Source organism: Mus caroli, unplaced genomic scaffold (assembly GCF_978045245.1).
Source record: "Mus caroli unplaced genomic scaffold, Mus_caroli_1 scaffold_12, whole genome shotgun sequence".
Taxonomy (NCBI): domain Eukaryota; kingdom Metazoa; phylum Chordata; class Mammalia; order Rodentia; family Muridae; genus Mus; species Mus caroli.
The window spans coordinates 69,229,600-69,255,209 of record NW_028227267.1 but is presented as its reverse complement, the minus strand read 5'-3'; the positions used below and the strand labels follow the sequence as shown (position 1 = coordinate 69,255,209).

Below are 25,610 nucleotides of genomic sequence, written 5' to 3'. Positions count from 1 at the left end.
CAGCAATGGCTGTCTCCCTCTGTTCAATTCTGAAGCAGTAATTACTGTTTTTTCAGTCACTAAACACCGGAGCATTTTGCCAAACAGTATCAGTGGGCATGCAAAAATAAACCTCACTTTGGAATCTGGCATTGTTTTTAAATCTCCCATGTACAAGAAGCTGCAGTGATGTGGGCTAGGTCCCTACACTCATGATGGGTATTTCAGGAAACTGAAGGCTTTATAGGATGATGTTATATTAACTTGGAAATCAACGAGTTTTAACATAAAATCAGAATTCTTTCTATGTATTTTGTCTCCTGGAAGAAGAGTGACTTGCTGAAAGCTGGTTCACAGATAACAGACCTGCGTTGTGAGATTCTAGTCTAAGATTCTATTTTAAAGTACCCACCTCCTCATATCATGAAGGAATCTTATTTCCTATGAGGTCTGCTTAATTTGTTTTCCTTCTGTAAATTTTAAGAAGAGTAAAATTTGAAACGTGGCATAAAGAATCTAATGGAGATGTTATTAGTGGTCTTCTATGGTTTTTATATATTCTCTCTAGTCTTCACAGTGATCACACAACCCCACAAGATCAGTTCCTTCAAGGTGCAGGAGAACAAAGGCCCATGCATGTACACCTGAGTGCTGAGCAAAAAGTTTCCCTCAGGGCCCAGTGTACCACCCTCACAGAGTCCTCAGTGGCTGCTTCCCATGCATTGCCAAGCTGTAGTAACTGATTACTAACTACCTCAGCCGTTTCTCCTTTCAAGCATGCTTTGAGATTTTATCCTGGCCCTTGCTACAACATCAAGTGGCTTTCTGGATACCAAGAATCAAGTTGTAAATTCTAACCACTTCCTAAACACTTGTCTACAAGTTAGTCACTTGAACCATCTCCTTGAGCAACGTGTACAGATCTGCATAATACTCAGGTCATGAGTCTCTGAACAGGAGGATTGCTCTGTGTGAATGAGGTTCATGCAATCTGCAGTCCTACATTTAGTAAGAAATGCTACTGAGCAGGGAAATGTCAGGTAAGATCGAATTACTGAATTAAAGACATAAAATAAGACACCACCATTCCTTCCTAGGAGGTCACAATCTAATGCAAAGTAGCCACAAATAGTCCAAGCACACTAGACATAGGAGTATATTACTGCTTTTCAAATCTGTGAGACAGCTAGATGCTTGGCAGTAGCCATATAAAATCCATCTTTTAAATCCGTGAGGGAACTATTACATAGCAGACTGATAGCTTAATTTATAAATGCACATACTATTTGGAGACAATATTTAATAGTAGCTGAATGGAAATGTAGCATTTTGTTCCAGGACACTCATGAGACACAACGTACAAAGATTTACTGCACAGCACATGTAGGAGCCTCGATCATGTGTCAACCATTCTGTGTGCCAGAAATGCCTACATTTTAGTCTTCCACTGTCAGGTGAGGGATTGTCTGAATCGCTAGTGTGCTGACCAGTATTTTTATCAACTTGACACAATAGCTAGGGTCATCTGTGAAGAAGGAATCTTAAGCAAGAACCTGTCTCCTTAGACTTGGGCCTGGGGTATATAAGAAAACAAATTGGGCAAGCCAGAAGCAAGCCAGTAAACTAAACCCCCTACATGGCCTCTACATCAGCCCCTGCCTTCAAGCTCTTGCACTGAGGAGTGATGCTCTGTGATGTGAATGTCTAAGCAGAAATAAACGCCTTTCTCCTTAACTTGCTTATGGTCATGATGTTGTTTCACAGAACAGAAACCTAAGACAACTGGTCATGAGCAAGAAAATGTAGGAAACTGAGCCTCACAATATTCATCATTAAGACAGTGTCTCTGGAATTTAGTTCCCAGGTGGTTCATGGACCCTCCTGACTACATGATCACTTCCTTTGGAATTCTTATACTACTTAATTCACCTCCTTTCCACTGCCCCTACCTGTAGCTGGCATCTCTTTGCAAAATGCAAGTAATGAGATATTAACTATGACAAGGAAAACATACTACCGGAAATTCACCTGCCATGAATTAGAGACTAAGATACACCCTGTTAGTCTGGGTGTACGGTCTGGAACAAACAGGCTCTGTATCTACTGAGAAATCCGCTGTATGGGCACAGCGAACTGGCAAGCTGTCACAATTCAGTTTAAACTACAGTCTATATAGAAGAATCAAAACATCATGTTGAGCATGACTAGTAAAACAATGTCTTTAAAAAATACGTGCAATACCTCACCTTTTGTAGGTTTCCTAGAGGTAACGTTTTGTATATAGTAAGGTAATTTCACTGCTGTTTCTGTGAATTCATTTAATTTTATGAAATCTCTTCCCAGAAGGAAGTAGGAATTTTTCTATTCACACGTTGTGTGTGTGTGTGTGTGTGTGTGTGTAGGGGGGAAAGGGAGGGGAAAGGGGGAGGGAGGGGAGAGGGAGAGAGGAGACAGACAGGAGATGAGCAGGCCTTAGTTCCTCTGAAGCTGGAGTTATAGATGACTGTGAACCAAGAGTGTGAGAACCAAAAACTCTTGTCCTCGGCAAGAGCAACAGGCACTCCTCATTGCTGTGCCATCTCTCCAGTCAGTCCTCTGCTACATTTTGTAAGTTTCTCAATCTTTATCAGTAGTTTGTAAGTTACTTTTATAAATTCCTACGAGGATTCACCCATAACATTCATGTCAGCATGTGTTTGAATTTCAAAGTCAGGCTGTTCTGTGCACTATGCTAGCTTTATATAATTATTATAATTTATTGAATTTTTACCTTTTTTATTTTCTCAAGTAGAAAAATAACAAATGACAATATTAAACTGTTTCATGGAGGTGAGCATATAGTTTGTAAACTTACCATAAGGCACAAGATAGCAATCAATAGGCAGGCTGAAATATGTGAAATAATATCTACTAGAAAAGGATGTCAAACAATATCTAAAAGATACAGGATGCAAAACAATATCGACTGGATATAGGGTGCAAAACAATACCTACTGGATATAAGATGGGGAATAATATTCTCTGGATACTGGATAGGAAACAGTATCACTGGATACAAGATGGGGAATAATATCTACTGGAAACTGGATGGCAAACAGTATCACTGGATACGGGGTGGGAAACAGCATCACTGGATACTGGGTGGGAAACAGCATCACTGGATACTGCATGGGAAACAGCATCACTGGATACTGGGTGGGAAACAGTATCACTGGATACTGGGTGGGAAACAGCATCACTGGATACTGGGTGGGAAACAGCATCACTGGATACTGCATGGGAAACAGCATCACTGGATACTGGGTGGGAAACAGCATCACTGGATACTGGGTGGGAAACAGTATCACTGGATACTGGGTGGGAAACAGCATCACTGGATACTGGGTGGGAAACAGTATCACTGGATACTGGGTGGGAAACAGCATCACTGGATACTGGGTGGGAAACAGCATCACTGGATACTGCATGGGAAACAGCATCACTGGATACTGCATGGGAAACAGCATCACTGGATACTGGGTGGGAAACAGCATCACTGGATACTGCATGGGAAACAGCATCAACTGGATACTGGGTGGGAAACAGTATCACTGGATACTGGGTGGGAAACAGCATCACTGGATACTGGGTGGGAAACAGCATCACTGGATACTGGGTGGGAAACAGCATCACTGGATACTGCATGGGAAACAGCATCACTGGATACTGGGTGGGAAACAGTATCACTGGATACTGGGTGGGAAACAGCATCACTGGATACTGCATGGGAAACAGCATCAACTGGATACTGGGTGGGAAACAGTATCACTGGATACTGGGTGGGAAACAGCATCACTGGATACTGGGTGGGAAACAGTATCACTGGATACTGGGTGGGAAACAGCATCACTGGATACTGCATGGGAAACAGCATCACTGGATACTGGGTGGGAAACAGTATCACTGGATACTGGGTGGGAAACAGCATCACTGGATACTGGGTGGGAAACAGTATCACTGGATACTGCATGGGAAACAGCATCACTGGATACTGGGTGGGAAACAGTATCACTGGATACTGGGTGGGAAACAGTATCACTGGATACTGCATGGGAAACAGCATCACTGGATACTGTATTGACTTAAGCTGGTTGACTGTAATGTTCAGATGTGATGGGAAAGAATAAAAGAGCACAGTGAGTTGGAAGCGTAGCTTCTATGACTATTTTTATTTGTTTTTTAATATTTGGGAAAGGAATAAACATTATTTAAGCAAAGCCTTTTACCAGTCATCTGTGAAGAGACACTTACGTCCTTAAGAAGTCCAAATGCCACCATCCCAGGAAGCCCTGTCTCAACCTCCTGGGTGACATCAGCTCCTTGCTGGCCCCATCCACATCCTATGTCCCTATACTATTATGTATTGGCATGTCAGGCACCACCCTGCCAGTGTCTCCTAGGGAGACTTCTGTGATCTCCCTGCTCTCCTCACCAGGTGAACAGTGGTTGTTTCATGCAACAGAGAAGCTCCAAGGCATGCTTTTGTTCTAACCTTGCCACTTTCTCCATAGAAACCAGGCCCTTCTTCTTCCATATGGATCAGTCCTGTGCAGTCCCTGAGGAAAAAGTACGTGGTAAAATCAGGAGGCCATGCCACATGAAGGCACACAGAAACTGCTATATAAAGCAGGTTCCTGTATCCTCAGCATTGGGGAGGCTAAGGAATTAGAGACACCTGGGCAACAAAGGAAGTCCTTGTGCCAGACAAACAAAGTTATGTTACTTCTCATTAACAGGGAAAAGAAGTCCCGACATGGTGAGCGGGTGATAGCAAAATTATGCCTTTAGCATGGTAGGCAACAGCTCTAAGCCCTACAAGTGGTTTTTCCTGTTCAGGAGCTCCAAAGGGGACCATCCTCCTGAAGTCTGGAGAGGTCACCCTGCAGAAACAGAGGTCCTTCTGTCTACAAGGAAGTGCTCAGGAGTTCCCATCTCACAGATGACTTTTCTATTAATAGAGAGAAAAAAAAAATTCTACACCTTGGTCAGCTTTTCTGAGACTGGAAAGTTTCAAATCACGGTGAAGAAGAGACTTATCAGCTCTCAGCTCCTGAAGAATGTATGATCTGCTAAGCTGGAAAAAAAAAAAAAGGAGAAATGAATGAAATGAATGAATGAACAGCTGAAGGGATGAATGCAGCTTTGTCACCCTGGACTTTAACAACAACAACAATAACAAAAGTCTGAAACTGAAGCTATCAAGTATGTAGCAAGATCACTGAATACTCTTTGCTTATTAGTAACTTCCCGCTCTCCCATCAAAGTGACAACAGGAGCTAAGGTGACAGCAGGGCAACCCCAGGGAAGACATGCAGGCTCTTCACTGTGGTTCAACCACAGTGTAAATGAAGCAGTATTTCCCTCTGAGAGTCAACTTAAATAAAACTGTATTTAGAGCTGGGCGTGGTGGTGCACGCCTTTAATCCCAGCACTCGGGAGGCAGAGGCAGGGGAATTTCTAAATTCAAGGCCAGCCTGGTCTACAGAGTGAGTTCCAGGACAGCCAGGGCTACACAGAGAAACCCTGTCAAAGAAAACAAACAAACAAACAAAAAAAACCTGTCTTTAGTAATGGCCACTGTTTTCTAATGTATTAGGTTTGCTCTGATTACTTCAATGCAATGCATCTTACAAGCACTGCTATCACAGCATCTTATCTGATATGTGCTTCAGTCACTAAAAGTCAAAAAAGATAGATTAAAAATAATCAAGCGGGGGTCAAATGTCACCATGACCCTTATCAGTGTTTTATATGTTCTTGATGAAATTTGTAATTTTTTCTCAACTGGAAGTGGTCTTATAAAGACTAATGCATTCAGAAAATTTGAATTTAAGACAATGACAATGAATTCTTTCTAATGTTTGAAAAGTCAGTTTTAAAAAGACCTGCTTATATTTAAAAGCTTACTTAGTTGCTGAAGGTGAAATTCGGGGGCAGACCATTTGCATACCCAAAACTAAAACCAAAAGAGAGATCACTTAAAGCTTTTCTCTTGTAAAATTACATGATTTGACTTGGTAAAATATTTTTGCTATAGCTAATCAACATCATATATTATGGCACTTCAGCAGATCTGCTGGAATCCTCATTTTCTTAAAACCCTACTGTAACCATTACTGCTGTGCCTCCTGACTCACCCAATAGGCTTCTCTCTTTGCAACCTCAAGAATGGCACTCTCCACATGTTCTGCCTCACACTATGTGACTTATTTTCTCTATTAATTGGCAAGCTTGTTCAAGAGAGGAGACCACAATCCTTTGTTACTAGAGCTACCAGGACATATGACACATATACATTATGTTTCAAGTTATGGAAAATAGGGTCTTTATATTAGAATCTGGCATGCCTACTGAGGCTCCCTCCCACACCTCAGTGCTAGGGATCAGACCTAGGGTCTCGAACACACAGAGCAAGCACTGCTACCACTGAGCAACAATCCCTGGCCTAAGCACTTAAGGGTGCCCTTCCCCTCTCTTGTAGCCTCAACCGATCTGAAAATACCTTTTTCATATTTAACACCAAATTTACTAGAATAAGAAATTTTAAAAAGAGAAAAGAGATTTGGGCTTAGGGGTGTAGCTCAATGAGAGCAGATGGGTGAGGTTCCGGGTTCAATGCCAGCATCACAGAAATAAAAATAAGATGGAAGGGGCAGGGAAGGGAATGATTAGGAAGAGTAGAGGGAAAGTTGGGAGGAGGGGAGGAGGGAGAGGTTGAAGGAGCAAACAGAGGTAGCCGCTCTCGCTGCCCCTTAGGTCTCCTGCTGCAGTGGCACGGGAACCTCCATCAGTGACTAGGAATCCTCAGCATTTTATGTAAAAAAAAAAAAAAAATGGCTCTTAGCTGTATCCTTCTTTGATCACTGTAAATATAATCAACTCCTTAAGAACACTGGTAATAATAGTCCATTCTGTTTACTAAACTAGTCAGGTAAAAATGTAGCTGTATGCCTAGCATAAGGAAATAACACATTCAAAGGGGAAGTATTCATAAGAGCCAATCAGAATTAATTCTAATGCTAAGAATTCCATGTTATCCAGAGTTAGTCAAAGTTTAAAAATAACTCAAGACAAATTACTAATGTGAAATAATGTAAACACATTTAGTATTGTTTGAAAGATGATGGTAGACTTGTTTTCTACCATGTCAAAGTAACAGCTACGACAGAGAAAACTGATTTCCCTAATTTGCACCATTTGGGATGCAGTGTGTGTGTGTGTGTGTGTGTGTGTGTGTGTGTGTGTGTGTGTGTGTGTAGGGGGTTATAGCTGTCTCTGTCACCTGCATGACTCTTCTACTGTGACCAGCAGTCCTGTAAAACATAAGCCTTGTGTGTGGAACGCTGACATTTAGCGTGCACTTCATTTCTTCTCTGCAATATCCAGAACATAATCATTTTAGTTTAGGGTACTTCAGGGACCTGACTAATAGCACTACCCGGTCAGATCAGAACTTAGAATGAAACCCAGGAGTGCGTCCAAGCTCTTGGACCCTCTTGGGGGGCATATCCAACCTGCCACCCATCAGTCACAAGCACGGGCCAGGGGCCAACCACGAGTGTGTCCTAACCAAAACTGCAAAATTACCAAAGACATTCTGAGATTTGCTGTGTAACATTTTTGTAACTTAAGTGTCTTCGAGTGAGAACCTTGTAAATGATGGCATGATGATGTCACAAGGCCACAGCTGGTCTGCCTGCTCCTACTGCTGGGGCAGTCTTCCTGTGTACATCCCAGATACCTTACACAGAGTGGCTAGGAGCATCCCCTCGACAAGTGTCTGTACCTGGTTGGTGGAATGTTCTGGAGCCTGAAATTTGGTCCGACTAAATTCTTGTAAAGCTGTCTTCCAGAAAAAAGTTAATGTGACTAAAAATATAAGCACATAAATTCTATTAGAGAAATTAAAAAAAGAAAATACACAATTTTCCAAAGTTAACAATCCATTATTTAAGGGAAATGCTTCTTAAATCGTATCATCTCTCCTATTAAAAAATAGCAGTGGAGATACATAAATAGAAAATATTAAAATGATAAAATGCAACTTCTGGATATACTTTTTATAAGTTTTAAGACAAGGTTTCAACAGTGTGAACAATGAGACAAATGCAAAAATACATATTAACAAAGTTGGGTTTTGGATTTTGAGACAGGGTCTCACTATGTAGCCTTGACTGACCTGGAATTCACCATGTAAATCGAACTCTAGATCCCCTGCTCTGCCTCCAAGTACATAAGCCAGGACATCCAGGCACACAATAAACTCTCACTGTACTCATCAACAAAAAAGAAGCCCCATGAAATATAAAAGCCAAACAATGACATTTTTACATGGACAGGAAGATTTTTGCTTGTTTTTGAAACAGGGTCCTTTTGTATAGCCCAAGCTGGCCAACAACTAACTCATTACCTAGCCCAAGTTGCCTTCAAACCTTGGAATCTTCCTAAATCAACCTCCCCAAAGCTATGTTTATAGGCCTATGCCTTTCACCCAGCAAGAGCTTTCTTAAATAAGACATGGATGCACAGACCACAAAGAATAGTAGATTTGTGGGGAAATGTAAGCTATGACAGGCACAACACGAGAGAAGATGGCTGCAGCATCCAGAACTAACTGCTGCCAAGGAGCTAAAGATGCTTATATTCATCACAGGATTCATCTTTATCCCCTAGACCCTCAGAAACTGACAGGGCACAGCACCTAGGGACAGTGGTGTCCTTGCAGAGGGGTAAAAGGCACACAAATGATTCAGCCAGTCTGCACTCTGACAAACAGCTCCACAGTGTTTGGGTCACCACATTATTTATTTATTTATTTATTTATTTAATGCATATATGGACCCAATTATTATGGAATGAATTTCACACATTTATCCCCAAAACTCATGTGTTCATTGTGGTCCCAAGTGCAGCAGTGTTTGGAAGGCAACTAGGTTGTGAAGGCTCCAACCTTATGAAGAGATTACTGGAATCTTAGTTCCATAGGCTCCTGGAAGGGTGGATATCTTTATGAGGTAGGGCTAGTTGGAGGAAACAGACACTGAAGGCATGCCTTGGAAGGGTGTGTGTGCATGTGTGTGACACACACACACCCATGTATTTAATTTTACATGTATAGGTTTTACGTATTTGCTTGTCTTTGAAACATACATTGGCCTAGTGCCCAAAAAGGCCAGGAGACAGTGCTGGATCTTGGGAGACTGGAGTTACAGATGGTTTGGGAAGCCATGTGGATGCTGGGAATTGAACCCAGGTCCCTTGGAAGATCAGTCAGTGCTCTTAACCACTGGGCCACCTTGCCAGCCATAGGACATATCTTATCTTTGGTCTTTTCCTCTCTCCGTTTCCAGTAAGCATTCAGCTCTACTATGGGCTACAACTAGAATGCGCCAAAAGCAAGAGGCCTGAAACTGTGCTGTAAGCCTTTCCTCTGTTTAAAGGTTTTCCTTCGGCATTGTGTCATAGCAACACGATGGTGACTAATACATCATCTTATTAAATAATTCTCACCCCTCCTCCATGAGACAGTGAATCTCTTTGTTTACACTACTCTGCTTTTCTGTCCATCACAGTCCCATGTCACTCCATACTGTTCAATGTAAAAGAGAATGTGGTTAACGTGACCTCACAGTTGTAAAAAGATGACCTACATGAAGCCTGCAGTAGTAGCAAACCAGAGAAAAAATCCTAAGGAATAATAAAAAACAAAAACAAAAAATGGGGTGAACAGAATCTACCAACAGACTGACAACCCGTGGCACAAACATACCATAATCAACTAATATAGATTCTCTAGGGGCTGGGGAGATGGCTCAGCAGTTAAGAGTGCAGCTTTCTGCTCTTCCAGAGGATCAGAGCTTGGCTCTCAGCACCACAGTGGGCAGCTCACAACTGTCTGCACTCCAGCTCTTTCCATCTCTACAAGCACCCTCTCACACATGTACAAACCTACACACACATACACACACTTAAAAATAAACCTCTAAAAATAACTTCCTAGATTTAGCAATGTTGAACAAACCACTATATCACAAAATAATACAAACGGTGTAACAGACCACTTGATAAAGTTTAAGGGCACAGAGAACACAATCCTCAGTTAATGTAACCTAATTCACGGCTAGGCTGTGATGAGAATTCTCACAGAAAATTTTTTGATGAAGGTGACGCCAAAGTTAAAAGATCCCTTGTAATTATAACGATGGATCTGTATGCTACCACGTTTCCAATCAGCAGGATCGGATCGCTGTGCTAGCACACACATACGATCCCTGTCCTTAGGAAGGTCAGGAGTTCAAAGCCATCCTCAGCTAGCTACCTTGTCAGTTCACGGCCAGTCTGTAAGTGGGATGATGTTAACCAACACTAAAACCAGAGCACCGCCATTGTGACTCTACCTTTGCCACGAACACAGGAATTTCATAGAATATTGATAATGATGACTTCTAAACCAAGATTCCCTCTGCCATTTTAAAAACAAATTAATACGATCGAACAATACAACATTCTAAATGCCTGGCAAGGAGAATCTGAGCTAGGAAAAAAAATGTTGAATATTGGTGATGCTAGGATGGATAACACAAATGCTTTCTATTTCTGCTCTATACTGGCTTCCAGGAGTCCCCCTTTTCTGTAAAGAAAGGCAGTGTTCCTGAAGGACCAGAGTTGACGTGGATATCCATATTGGGACAACTCTTCAGAGTAACAGTGTCACACCTACAGTAAGTTGGTCCCAGTAGTGGGGACCACAGTGGGTGCCCTTACTACTCTACCGCATGGAATTTCACTGCTTCTGCATCCTCCAACTCCTGCAGGCTATACAACATGGCTCATATATATACTCCATAGCAGGCTATATGACTTGGCTTATTTACATACTCCATAGTACGCTCTGCAAACAGTTTCCTCTACATCTCCTCTTTTTGTTTAAAGTAATAAAAATAACATTATGGGATATCACTGTTTGTTCCTTGAGATACAAACCAAGATGAGAAAGGAAGACCTTCTACCAGAGGAAGCTCCTGCCCCTGTGTCCACTTTCCAAGGCTCATAGCTGGAAGCCCAGGAGCCCTGGGTTCACTGCCAAATGAGTATCCACTAGGGCCATCCGTTTCGCTATTTTTTTTCCAGCTGTTTTCTTAAACTTGTATAGTTTGATAGCTTGTTTCTAAATTATCCTTGTTTGAGACAGACTAACTCCTCATTTGAATATATTATATTTTGTAGGCTTTTTCAACCCTGTTAGTAACAGCAAAGCTGAAGACTGGTAAACAAAAGGAGTATAACGTGACCAACATATCCCTTCCTGGTCCTTAAGAGAACAGCGTGAATACTTCGCACCCCTACAAAGCTGTTTCACTGTTAGTGAAATAATCGTTATTAAGGAGTTGTCTGCAGCACAGCGTGGCGCATTACTTACAAACAAGGAACACACAGAGGCATTAAGGTGATGCTGGAGCACTTGTTCATTTGCCTAAGTCACTTGACTAATGCTGTCTTACTGTCTGCATTTCCAGGGAGGGGAAACAAAGCTGTAAAAGAACATAACCGTGAAGACAGAAAGAGCCGCCTCTCAAGTGCTGCAGACAGCCTGAAGAGCTAAGGGCTGACCGGAGGCTTCTAAACGCTGATAAGTTATCTATGAGAAGTCATCTCAGAAGAAAATAAAAAAAAAAAAAAAGAGGAGGAATTCCTCAGAGAAATCCAAGATTTGCTTTTAAATTCAATTCCATGAGATCAGCTCTAAAGCCAGGCTTGAGGGACATAATGCATTTTCCTTGTGATAGAGAACTCAATGCTACTGGCAAGTTCTCCCATCCGAGATTCTCCTTATTGAGTCAAAGGAAGGCGGTGCAGGAGAGCAGGGTTTACAGTATCAGTATGTAAGGAAGCTGCAGACAAAGTGAATGACCATGGGGGTCCCCACACGTGTTCACTGAGAAATCAAACAGTATCATTTCCTTTTATTAGTGTCATCCCTGAGTTACAGGTAATGTAAGTATGTAAAGTGACAAAACACAGCCTCAGTTGGTCAACTGCATTGTTTATAATTCAGCTCCTCTTGAATGAGATGCTGGAAGTCACAAATGATAACAGTAAGACACCTGACTGCTGCAAGATGTCTGATCAAACTGTGGGCCCTCAGGCTATTTACAGAAAAAAAGAAAAAGAGAGAAAAAAAAATTCTAGTTGTGGTGTGGCTCAGTCTTTAGCATGCATGTTTAATCCCTGGGGCGGGAATGCAGACATGCTCTTAGTACACACCTTTAGTCCCAGACAATGAAGGTAAAGTTAGTTTCTAGAAGCACCCATCTTTGGAAATGACTTCTAATTGAGTGGCAGACAAAGTGAGTCAGAGAAAAGATTTGACAGAATGAGTCAGAGACAGAATACACCCAACTCACGAGAAGAAAGAGAGAGAACCTAAGAGGGAACAGCAGAGGGGGGGGGAGGGAGAGAGAGAGAAAGAGAGAGGGAGAGGGAGAGAGAGAGAGAGAGAGAGAGAGAGAGAGAGAGAGAGAGAGAGAGAGAAGAGAGAGAGAAGAGGAGGCAGCTCTACCAGGAGTGTTACAGTTTGCAGAGAGAACAAGCTGGAGATAGGCGAAGAGAGAACAAGACAGAATGAGAAGAGACGGAAGATTAGAACATATTGCCAAGCATATGAGGCCAAGCAGAACAATTCAGTCAGTGGCCCAGAGAGAAGTCAGATTGAAACAGTCAGCTTTGAGGGGTGTTTGAGCCAGAACACCTGAGTTGAAATCAGCCAGCCTGCAATCAGAAAGAACTAGGAAGGGTGAGTTTATTCAACATTCGGTTTCAAAGGCTGAAAACAGTCTAGGCCTCGATAAAATTGTATGGCGCTAGAAGCTTCCGTGTTAGGCCTAACATGTGTTAGACAGAGGCATAAGCCTCCAAGATGACAATTACATCTAGCGAATAAAAATAATGTCAATAGTCAGCTGCTAGGTGCACCAGGGTGGATAACCAGGTGGACAGAACTATGCAGGAGCAATGGGAAAGCCAGCGCACTGTCAAAGGAAGTGCCACCCAGTGCGTACGGAAAGGGGTGCACTGACGGTGGCACATAACTGCTGTTGTCATTGTCTGTTTGGTTTCCAAATTTCGCAGTGAGGCAAGGGGTAAACCAGCCTCCAGCAATGCTGAGGTAGTCTTCAGTTTACTGAGCTCAACACTGATGACAAAACGTCACCGTCAAGTGGGAAAATATACTTTATGTTGCTCCATAAATGACATGAGCTGACACAGAGAGCCATCTGTAAGTCCATTTGAGATGTAATTTCTTATACATACAATGATTAAGTAGGTATTAACAGATGAGGTAACTATTATCCTATTAAAGACTTGGCTCAACAACATGACTCCTGAACACAGTGGATCCTTGACCTCCACTTGTTTCCTCTTGGGAATCCTTTTGTATACACTTGGCACAGTATAGAAAACACTCAAGTTTAGCTATCATTCATCAGCACTTGTTAGCTCAAAAGTGTATTGGGGGTGGGGAGAACAAATGTACATTAGCTCAGGTTAGATGAGCAGAGCTGAAAACATTAAAAACACACACTCGAGTGTCAGCCTGATGCTTAATGATCTACTGTACTTTCAATCTCCTTCAGATCATGGTTTCAGATTGAGGTCACCACCTGAAAGAGACACATGCTCCTTCCAGGTAAGGAAAGCGAGAAGGGTCACCTGAAGCATCCCATGACAGACGTTATGAATATTCTTTACAGATGGGGGGCTGATCTGCGTAAGGGGGCATTCCCACATGGGCCCACTTGTTTTCAGCCTTGGACGGAGACTTTAATGCCTCTCTGCCACACTCATGATTCTTTTCCCAGCATCCTTTCTCCAACAATTTTGATTTGTTATAATGTCAGATAAACTTTGAAAACAGCAATATCTACTAGGCATTTTAACTTCTCTTCAGATCTGTTAAAGCTGGAATTAAATATGATAATCTCCAATGGACAAAGGGAAATAAGAGCATTCCCTACAGCTATACTGTAAGAGTAATAGTTATTTTAGTGCCTGAGTAAAGAGTGTCTGATCTACGAGAATCAATAAATGGGACCTCATAAAATTGCAAAGCTTCTGCAAAACAAAAGACACCGTCAATAAGACAAAAAGGCCACCAACAGATTGGGAAAGGATCTTTACCTATCCCAAATCAGATAGGGGACTAATATCCAATATATATAAAGAACTCAAGAAGGTGGACTCCAGAAAATCAAATAACCCCATTAAAAATGGGGCTCAGAGCTGAACAAAGAATTCTCACCTGAGGAATACCGAATGGCTGCGAAGCACCTGAAAAAATGTTCAACATCCTTAATCATCAGGGAAATGCAAATCAAAACAACCCTGAGATTCCACTTCACTCCAGTCAGAATGGCTAAGATCAAAAATTCAGGTGACAGCAGATGCTGGCGAGGATGTGGAGAAAGAGGAACACTCCTCCATTGTTGGTAGGATTGCAAGCTTGTACAACCACTCTGGAAATCAGTCTGGCGGTTCCTCAGAAAATTGGACATAGTACTACCGGAGGATCCCGCAATACCTCTCCTGGGCATATATCCAGAAGATGTCCCAACCGGTAAGAAGGACACATGCTCCACTATGTTCATAACAGCCTTATTTATAATAGCCAGAAGCTGGAAAGAACCCAGATGCCCCTCAACAGAGGAATGGATACAGAAAATGTGGTACATTTACACAATGGAGTACTACTCAGCTATTAAAAAAAATGAATTTATGAAATTCCTAGGCAAATGGATGGACCTGGAGGGCATCATCCTGAGTGAGGTAACCCAATCACAAAGGAACTCTCACAATATGTACTCACTGATAAGTGGATATTAGCCCAGAAACTTAGGATACCCAAGATATAAGATACAATTTGCTAAACGCATGAAATTCAAGAAGAATGAAGACCAAAGTGTGGACACTTTGCCCCTTCTTAGAAATGGGAACAAGGCACCCATGGAAGGAGTTACAGAGACAAAATTTGGAGCTGTGATGAAAGGATGGACCATCTTGTGATTGCCATATGCAGGGATCCATCCCATAATCAGCTTCCAAACGCTGACACCATTGCATACACTAGCAAGATTTTGCTGAAAGGACCCAGATATAGCTGTCTCTTGTGAGACTATGCCGGGGCCTAGCAAACACAGAAGTGGATGATCACAGTCAGCTATTGGATGGATCACACGGCCCCCAATGGAGGAGCTAGAGAAATTACCCAAGGAGCTAAAGAGATCTGCAACCCTATAGGTGGAACAACAATATGAACTAACCAGTACCCCGGAGCTCTTGTCTCTAGCTGCATATGTATCAAAAGATGGCCTAGTCGGCCATCACTGCAAAGAGAGGCCCATTGGACTTGCAAACTTTATATGCCCCAGTACGGGGGAACCCCAGGGCCAAAAAGGGGGAGTGGGTGGGTAGGGGATTGGGGGGGTGGGTATGGGGGACTTTTGGGATAGCATTGAAAATGTAAACGAGGAAAATACCTAATTAAAAAAAAAAAAGAGTGTCTGATCTACTTCATTTAAATGAAAGACCTCAATGGAACCACACTTTATGTCCTAAAACAGTCCCTCTTCATCCATGTCTTCTCTAAGTCCTCTACAGACAGAGCCAATGGCCGCTTACATTTGTCTGGCTCATATAAAACCACCTCTAGGGATCGATCGCTAAAATCATGGCATCACACTAGTTATCTCCATGACTTCATGTCAGGGGACATTAAGGTACAGTAAGCCAGAGTAGAGTGAGACTGCTGCAGGACCCAAACCCCAGCAAGTCACTTACAAAAGCTGCAATGTGCCACGCAGCCAGGCACACCCGCTCCTGTGTACTTCCAGCCAGCCCGAGAACTAACACTAGTGTGGGCGATTGCTCTCCTTCCAGGCTTGGTGCCTGTGATCTCAATACTGGAGAAGCTGAGACTCTTCAATTCGAGGCCAACCTGGGCTACCCTGACACGTTGTTCAGGCCAGTCGGAGCCAGCGAAGTACATGTCTTAAAAGAAAAAAACTAAATTTAAAACGCTGATGTATTTTATTGTTAATAATAACCCCCCCCCCCCAAATTCTATATGTCCAGTCAAGGATCTTTCTTAATATCTCCAATTCAAGATTTGTTGAATCCACGGTTGCAGAATATAAGGATATGGAAAGTTGGCTATGTAGTTTTTCTGAGCACATCTGTAGAGGTTATTTGGTTAGTTTTTCCTATATGAAAGATTCTGACTTCTTCGTTTTCTGTGGTGAATGGAAAGTCCTTTTAGGAGGGAATACTTCAATGCTCCGTCCTGAAGCCTACAGAACTGCCACTGTGACAGATGTCACTGCTCTTCCCAGTGTATAGGTAAGAGTTGAAAGTATCAGGATTTTTCGGTTTAACTCATAAGCACGTGACTAGAAAGCACAGAAGTTATGGCATTGCTAGTCTTCATAGTAGCCCTGGAAACTATGACTTAACTGCATGCCATTGGCCAGTACGGTGACAGATTTTACTGGGAAGGTGCGAATACAGAGCGGACTCAATGACCGTTAAACAGTGACCATCACAGGAATGCACTAAAGAACCAAGTTCCACAGGACTGTGAACTCGGTCTCTTTTATTCGGCTTTAATGGCCAAAACCGTTCTATCAAGATGGAAGATAATTCTAAAGAGAAACACGTTCGCCTCTCCCTTCAGGTATCGGGCTTTGGACTCCATGGAATTGTGACTGAAGCCGAGACAGGATGGATCAGTGACAGGCAGGACCAAACCTGGACCAGGCCAACTCTGCACATACACCCCTTGCTCACGATTTAAACCTAAACTTCAAGTTAGGGCCTCTAAGGGGTCCTGGGTCACTGAACCTCTCTTTGTTCCCTTTCCCAACGTGGCCACATTTATGAAATCTCTCTGACTGTCACAACAATCTCGTCAAGTGGCCCAATGTGGCCAAGCTTAGTCCGTGCAGGCAGGGCAATCTCTGGGTGTGCAAGGGAGCAGCATCTCTAAGTCCTCTGCTACAGTCCGACTTAAATCTTTACCTTGGAAAGAAAGGCAAAAAGTCGGCTGGAAGCCTAGCTTCAACTCAGGCGGAAGTTCCATCGCCGCCAAGAAGGGGCATCGGAAAGTTTTTCACCTCTAAACTCCTCCACTTCCGGCCTCAGCAGCGCCCAAAGGACTGAAAACCCTTAGGACAGCCAGGCCTTCCCAGCCATCCCTCCACTTCGGGGACCAAAGGCCTAAAGCGTGTGCCGCCATGGAGTCGGCGAGGCGGCTGCGGGCGGGAAAGAGCGGAAAGTCCTGGAAACGTCACCGCTAGCCCGCGCCGCGTGCACGGGAGGGTTGGAGACACCGGGGGCAGGGGTTCCCCCAGCTGGAAGCGGGAACCCCACAGCCGAGGCCTCAGGGCGACGCACAAAACGGACCCCCCCCCCCCAGGCTGGGCCTGCGCGCATGCGCACCGCTAAGCGGTCCCAGGGCCCGGGAAGGGACGTGAACCCAGAGCCACCGCAGCGACCTGGTCCACGGGCTCGCGCGTGCGCGCCGGGCCCCGGCCGGGGTGGGTTGGCGCTGCGCCCTGCCCCCGCAGCGGCTGCGCACCGGGCCGGGCGCAGGGTGAGGCCTCCGCCTGGCCTTCGCCCCCGGGACTCGCCCGCCCACCGGCGCCTGCCGCCCACACGCAGGCTTACCTCCGCGCCGCGCGTCCTTTCCGCTCCCCGGCAGCGGGGACTGCTCGCCCGGGGCCAAGAACAGCGGACACTTGGCGCCTCCCCCTGAAGCGGCCCGGCCTGGCGGGCTGAGCTCGAGTTCAGCCGTGCGGGGAGGAGGGGGCCGCGGGAGCAAGAAGAGAAACCAGGGGAGGAGGAGAGCGAGTTCAAGGGAGCGAGGGAAGGGGAAGGGGACAAAGAGAAGGGAGGGGGCTGCGCGCTGCGCCCCTCCTCCCTCCTCGGCCAGGACCGGAGACCCTGGCTTCTCTGGGGACCCTGTGCTGGACCCCGCTTTCTAGCGTAGTGCCCCGATTTCGGGGAACCTGCGTCTCTCTGGTTTTAGGTCTTACATTCAAAGGCGCTGGTTTTCCTGCTTGCTGCGAAATAGGAGGCTAATTGCATTCTGTGCGCGCTAGTCCAGTCTTAGCAACTCCATCCAGGAGGCCCACCTCATTGTCTCTTGTTTGAGGGCCCAGAGAGCTGTCCGGTTTTAAAATGAAGGAAATCCTGTCACCTGGGACGATCTGGAATGAACCTGGAAGATGTTAAGCAAAGTAGACATACAGCACAAATACTTACGGATCTCATTTAAGGAGCACTGAAAAAGTCAAGTCGCACCAACAGAAAGTAGAGAGGTGGTTACTGGGACTAGGGAGAAGGGAGCCTGTGGGGCTAGTGATCAAATTTCAGTTAGGAGGAGCAAGCTCAGAAAGAAGGCTGCTATGCTACATAGTGGCTACAGTTATGAGCAGTGTGCACTAGAAAAGTCCAAAGAGAAGAGATAATGTTATGGCTTTGGAACAGGGGCTCTGTATTAGCCCAAGTTAGCCTCAAACAAGTTAGCCTCCCACCCTCCTCCTCTTGATTTTTGCCCTCACATTATATACATACATTAAAATATTGTGCTATATATAGTAAATGTATATACATATATGTATGTGTTTATATATATACACATCAGTTTAGGGGAAGACAATGGGGATTTGGGTAATTTGCCTTGGGCCATATGATTAGAGGTGACTCAAATCCATCTCTTCATTCCACAGGGCTTCTTTTACCTCTTGACCATGTGGTTTCTTTCCAAATGACTTTAAAAAGTGGGTCAGATAATGAAGGCCTTAGCAGTGTAACTACAGGCTGGTTCACAGGATCCACAAAGGGCTTTTTGGAAGAGGCAGGCTTGATCCCCTCTTTGTCTTGAGCAAGTTCATTGTTCAGAGGCTGAACGTTCAGCTTAGGCTAAACAACAGTCTGTGAACTTAGTATAACAATGGGCTGGGCTTAAAGAGAAAAGAAAATGAAGTTAGGACAAGATGTGGAAGGCCAGAAAAAAGTGTGAGGTTGGTGTGTCACGTGTTTATGGGCCCAAAATCTTTGCCTTTAAAATAGAGCATTTTACTGTTTAATATCTCACAAAGCATGCTGATAAAACCTGACAAAGATGACATATTGTTTTAATCCTAAATAAAATGTCATCAAATAGGATCCAACAATAAATACCATGATCAACGCAGGGATTGTTTCAGTGATATAAATATGTTACAATGTAAGAAAGTTAGTCTTATAAGTAAGTCAAAGAAGTAGGCAAGTTTTGGTTAACCATTTAAAGTGATAAAGAATTCAAAGGTCCTTTTGATCAAAGTAAGTGGCTACATTCACTCAATAATAAACCTCTTAAGAGTATATCTAAGCCCGGCATGGTGGCACACGCACACCTTTAATCTCAGCACTTGGGAGGCAGAGGCAGGTGGATTTCTGAGTTCGAGGTCAGCCTGGTCTACAAAGTGAGTTCCAGGACAGCCAGGGCTATTCAGAGAAACCCTGTCTCAAAAAACCAAAGCAAGCAAGCAAACAAACAAACAAACAAACAAGAGTCTGTCTAAGAAGTACGGGGATACAGTTGCTGCATCCCCATAGTACCCTGATAGCGTGTGATGACGCTGGACCAAGAGACCTGAAATTGGAGCAGATGCTTTAGGTGATGCAGTTATACACACAAAAAGTATTTTGAGACCAAATGGCAAAATCTGACATTGAACTCTTCGTACCAACCAATCCCTCAGATACGGTTGTAGGCATGCACCATCATGATTAACCCCATTTCAGTTTTTGATGAGTTAAATTCAGAGGCGTTTATGGATGTCTGTCCTAGAAGGCAGAGTTGTCACGGAGCTAGGGTAGCATACTGTCCGCTCATAGGGTACCTGTCTAGTGATAGGCTCGGGCAGTGACCCTTTTCACTGCTCTATGTAAAGCTGGAGGGAAGAGAAAACATTCGAACCCCTCCCCAAAAGGGCAGGTGACGTTTTAGTTTCTTCAGCTCTTTCTTCCTTGTGCCTGAAACAGCAAGGTGCTGAACAAAATGCTCTTTGACTATTGATTGTACAAATTTCTGGTCAGTGGTGTGCTCCAAAGTAGCCTTTCCCAGTATTTTAAGAACAAGGACTGAGATTGTGGGTGGGGTGCTAGGACGAGCAGAGCAGATTTCAACAGGCAGGTTGGGCTCTGAGTATTGTAGATGTTTATAGTACAATGTTTGTGGTCTAATTTGCACCAGCTTAACATCAGCCTGTATCAAGCCTGAAACAGTGATCTCGTTCGCATGCTTTGCTTAGTATGTATATCTAGAGACTTCAAACAAGAAGACCAGGAGGAGTGGGCTTCCCCAGATCTCTGGGCAAACACCACCTAAACTATTCTCACTTTGGGCCTGACCTAACCATACTTTGAAACCTTTAGGAAATGAACTGAAATTAAAATCAAAGGCGCTTGTGGATGTCATCAGGAATGGACTGATGTCCAGTTACAAAGTCAACATAAAATCAGCGAGGAGAACTAAAACTACCCAGGGGCAAGGCAAAGTGAAGAACCTTGTCCTTAGGAAGGAATCTATTCTAAAATGAATCCACAAACCCAATGGAATAGGAGCCAAAAGCCTGGGGTTACCTACATGTTTTAAAAATATAACAAAGCTTAGCTTGTTAGAGGAAGTCATTTCCGGTAGACAATCTGCCCTTTGCCTTAACAGTCTCACGGTCAGGACTTTCCTGGCATGGAAACACGTCAAAGGATCATCACTGCAGCGTTGTTTATAACTGGAGAACATGGCATCTGTCCATTCATGCTGCCATCACCAAAACTTCAGTGTCACATTTTTGGGAGTCAAGAAGGCCAGGATGACACCATCAGAAGACCTGGTGTCTGCTAAAGGCTTGCTCTCTGCTCTAGACCACACTTGTCCCCTTACTGTGGAAAGGCTAACCCTGTCCTGATGTAACTAAAGGGTGAGGGAGCTCCCTGGAATCTCATCCCTTTCCTATGACCTAAGCACATCTGTCAGGCCCACTCTGTAATTGGCTACCAGGTTCTAACACATGAAAAAGAAAAGACACCACCATTCGCATAACACACTCGAGAAATAACCTATATATTTATCTGATAAATATATAGAATATTTGAGTAAATTAAAGCATTGCAGATCAAAAGCCATACTTTTTCTTATCAATTTTAGAAAAAAGTAAAAAATATGTTAAAATAGAATAATTAACCAGGAAAATAAAATTGAGATTCATTTAACAGTCAGTACTTTGTGACCCACCTTGACTTATAAGGATTTTCTTCTCCCTACCATCATGTTATATTGAAACATCTTATTCATCTGCCAATATTTCAGTGAATATCTCTAAATGATCAAGAATCTTGAAAGTTCTAATCAAAATATTATCACACCCACCAAAACTAACGTTGGCTCCTTGGCCATCCAACACTCTGTTCTGGTTTAAGTCCTCAGTACTTAAAAAGTACCATGATTCCTTAGCAGGTTGACTTGGGACTGGAAGGAACTCAGACACAGTGATTGTATTATAATCCTCACATCTCCCCCTTTAATCTATAAATTCCATCTCCTGCCTCTTCTGTTCCATGCAACTTATTAATTGAAGAAATCAAGTTACTTGCCCCTCTGTTTTCTCCCAAGTTTAATTTCCCTGAATACACCTCACATACTCACCACATAGAGTCTTGACTGTTTAGTGGTTGGTTGGTTGGTTGGTTGGTTGGTTGGTTGGTTGGTTGGTTTTGGCAAGCTCATTTCTGCAGCTGCAGTGACTCCTTCCACTGTGGCATGTAAGTAAGTAGGGTTGTTTCTTTCTCTGACATTGATAGTTGTTGATGCTCAGTGCCTACATCCATGCACTCAGTAAATGTTGGAAATCTCTCCTTCAGAGATCCCTGATTTCTACTTACATGGTAATTCAGCTGATCGTAGAGAATTCATAGCTTCTGAGTTGATCACACCGGGCCATTCTTGACAGTGTCTAAGGCTGGCATGTGACTGGTGCAAGCCATAGACCAGGAAGTAAACAGGAGGTTTCTGGAGACAGGCTCATCACCCAGTCACCAAGTTTCCTCTGTCGCAAGAGGACTTGTGTGGGAACCTACCATGGAAGGATGGAACAGCCTGGTGATACACATGATACAAGTACTGAGGCCTAGGTTTCTTGACAGGTGTAATACAGACCATTAGAACCACACACATGCAGTCAAAACCAAGTGCACGTTTACACTAAAACCTGCTTGGAAATACAGTGACTTTAACATCGAGCCGTTCTCTCGATGATGAGATGTTGGCTAATTTCTACTTTCCCATAATTTTTCTATAAAGTTGAAATGCTCATGGTGTGGCAATTTTTTTAAAAGTATGATTCCATGGAGGAGCTAGAGAAAGTACCCAAGGAGCTAAAGGGATCTGCAACCCTATAGGTGGAACAAAATTATGAACTAACCAGTACCCCGGAGCTCTTGACTCTAGCTGCATATGTATCAAAAGATGGCCTAGTCGGCCATCACTGGAAAGAGAGGCCCATTGGACATGCAAACTTTATATGCCCCAGTACAGGGGAACGCCAGGGCCAAAAAGTGGGAGTCAGTGGGTAGGGGTGTGTGTGTGTGGGAGGGTATGGGGGACTTTTGGGATAGCATTGGAAATGTAAATGAGGAAAATACCTAATTAAAAAAAAGTATGATTCCAAGTAATTCCTATTTATTATATGTTACTTATAATGTTTTCCCCAATAAATAGCTTCATCATAAAAGTCCCTTTTTGCCAGGCAAAAAAAGGTACATGCCTTTTATGCCAGCAGTCATAGGTCAGAAAGCAGTGGGTTTCTATGAGTTCAAGATCAGTTTGGTCTACATTGTAAGACCCAGATCAAAAATAAAAACTTTGTAAAAAACGAGTCCTTGTTTTCTGGTATCCATGATTTTCTTGTAGCATGATCATCAGGCAGAGAATGTTTTACTTCCAGAGTCTAGCCGAAGAGCCAACTCCAGGATTGGAGAGAGACCCATCTCAAGTAATAATAAGTAGAGAGTAGTAGAGAAAGCTACCCGGGGCTTACCGTTGCCTTCATACATGCATCAGGGGGCACACACATCTGAATGAACACATTTACGCATTCCCATGCATACTCGGTCCCCCACACACAAATGCAAGGCTTCCAGAACAAAGCCTTTCTGTCTATAGAGTGACTCTGTGACAGATCTTGCCAGTCCATCACACAGTGTCAAAGGACACCGAGCCAGCATTGCATGTCCCACATCCTAATAGCATTAGAACAGCTTCTGTGGAAAATGTAGGTGGTTACTTTGCTCTCCTGGACTTGGTACTGAAGTTGTAAATACCAGAAGGACATGAAATGAGTATGCAAAGACAGTTCCCAGAGGGTGAGAGTGGCAGAGAAGAGGGGGTGGGTGTAGGGAAGCAAACCAAGAAATGGTTGGCGGAGTCCAGGCGAACCCAGGTAATAGCTTTGGGACAGAAAAGACAGAGTACTGACCAAGCAGGTACTTACTCATGCAGTTCGCCTCCAGCCTTTGCCTCTTGTTCTCTCAGAGCCTGACTGGGTTCTTTAGAGAGCTGTGATATCTCAGCAGGGGCAGGAAAACTGAGAACAAGCTTTTCTCTGTCCACTGCCAGGTCAGAGCTCTCGGGAGCAATAGTTCACTCTGGGCAGCCAGTATGGATGTGGCAAAACTCCCAGACAGGTCATCTGCTGGTCTGTGCTTTAGTTAGATAAATCCACCCGTTCACCTGATGAATGACATTGGAAATTACATCCCTACTTACAAATAGAGATGTGGCCTTGACCTCAGTAGAACTACAGCAGCCCAGCGATCCCTGGGCCATAAGACAACCTTGTCATTCTTTCCTGTCCTACCCTCAAGGCCCCCAGTAAAGTGGTCCTCAGGAATTTACCATAGAGCATTCTTGTGGCTTCCAGAAAGTTGAAACAGACTGCCTTTAAGTTTTATCAGGGGTAAGACACAGGCCTTCCAGGGGCTTCTCTCTAACAGCAAAACCAAGCCAAAACAAAAAACAAACACAAAACCCTGAACATGACCCAACCAGCCAAGCCAACCAAGCCTGAGCCAATGTGAATCTAGAGAGGACTTCAGCAAACCCGAAACCTGAGGGGAGGCTGAAACTGGACACTCTCCGAACCAGGCACAAGAGCATCTCAAAACTGCTTTTGGTCAAAACTAGGAGTTGGTGCTTCAGACCCAAGTCACTAAAGAAGCCATGGGACTAATGGCCCATCACATTTGCAGGGCCGAGTATCCTGTTTCCAAAGCTCCGAGTACACTCCGGACTGATGATTGCAGGCACATCTCAAAGGGAGGAGGAACGGAAGGGATATTTTAATTATTTTTATACTTTGAAATATTTATCCACGTGGAGGCCTAGGAAGAAACTTGTTTGTAAAGTGCTAGCCTCACATATACAAGGCCCTGAGTTTGATCTCCAGCACTGTGTACACTGGCTGTGATTGGTCATAGCTTTAATCCAAGTACTCAAAGGCAGATGTTGGAGGGTCAGAAATTCAGAGTCATCCTAGGCTCTATAAACAAGTTTGAAGATAGTCTGGGCTACATGAAGCCCTGTCTCAAATAAATAAATAGCCAGGCATGTTGCTGCACATCTTGATTCCTAGCACTTCGGAGGCTAAGGCAGGTGGATCTCTGTGACTTCTGGGCCAGCCTGATCTACGTAGTGAATTCCAGGAGAACCAGGGCTATATTGAGAGACCCTGTCTCAAAAATAAACAAATTTTCATGCGAGAGGTCTGAGCTCCAAAATTAAAATTGGGAGAAAGACTACAGAAAATTCCTGGCTCTGTCTTCTGGAGCTGCCTAGCTGATGTGCAGACTGTCTTCTGTGCCAGCATCGTCAGTGACAGGGCTGCTGCCTCTCTGCCAGGGAACATTAGAGCAATGGAGAGAGGAAATGAGGGGTAAACTCAGTACCTTAGAATCAGTTACCAGTCCACAGGTCACAGCAGCACTGACAAACTGGCAGGACTTTTATTATCAAGAAACCAAGAAGGCCGAGAGGGTTAGTGCAGAGGCAGGAGGATCACTCGAAGTTCAAGGTCAGTCTGAGGGACATATTGATCTTCAAGCAAGACCAGGGTTACCCGGTCTTTAAAAATAACAATACCAATGAAAAACTAGGACAGTATGGTGAGATGCCACTTGACCCTATGGTTTTAGCCAATGTCCCTCTCAGATCTCTCATCCCAGCCTACTTTCCTAAGAATTTGATGGGTATTTCTTTTGGACTGATCCTTGATTAGAATTTGGCAGTGACACCCAGTGTTGAATATCTTGAAATTCTTTCTCTTTCCTTAGCATTTATGGCCAAAGTTCTTCCATTTTGACCAAAAGGTCCTGGACCCTGTTTAACCAGTCTTTCTGGTTGCCATTAGCTCACACGAGTCCTTGTTTTCCTCCTCTAGTGAGGGACCTTGAACTAGTTCATGGTTCAGGTGAGTCTTGCACATCTGCCTAAAAGTTCA

General features: G+C 43.8%; 1 protein-coding gene across 25 annotated transcripts in view; it reads right to left on the bottom strand.

Annotated features, from left to right (window-relative positions):
- The window catches only part of Rcbtb2 (RCC1 and BTB domain containing protein 2), a 47,627-nt gene extending 23,836 nt beyond the window's left edge, over positions 1-23,791 (bottom strand). The window contains exons 1-7 of one of the 25 annotated variants that reach the window (XM_029468819.1): positions 21,764-21,850; positions 18,813-19,034; positions 18,105-18,289; positions 15,853-16,062; positions 7,805-7,887; positions 4,999-5,092; positions 4,451-4,574 (exon numbers count right to left, since the gene is read on the bottom strand). In XM_029468819.1, coding sequence (XP_029324679.1) covers positions 4,451-4,552 — 102 coding nt within the window. In that variant the 5' untranslated portion in view covers positions 4,553-4,574; positions 4,999-5,092; positions 7,805-7,887; ... (2 more) ...; positions 18,813-19,034; positions 21,764-21,850. Of the gene's footprint in view, positions 1-391; positions 450-4,450; positions 4,575-4,998; positions 5,093-7,804; positions 7,888-14,317; positions 14,343-15,852; positions 16,063-17,088; positions 17,485-17,736; positions 17,815-18,104; positions 18,290-18,333; positions 18,643-18,812; positions 19,035-21,763; positions 22,191-23,606 lie in introns of those variants that run through there. The other 24 variants (XM_029468826.1, XM_021181205.2, XM_029468824.2 and 21 more) reach the window with 24 other exon arrangements.
- Between the last annotated feature and the right edge of the window lie 1,819 nt (positions 23,792-25,610).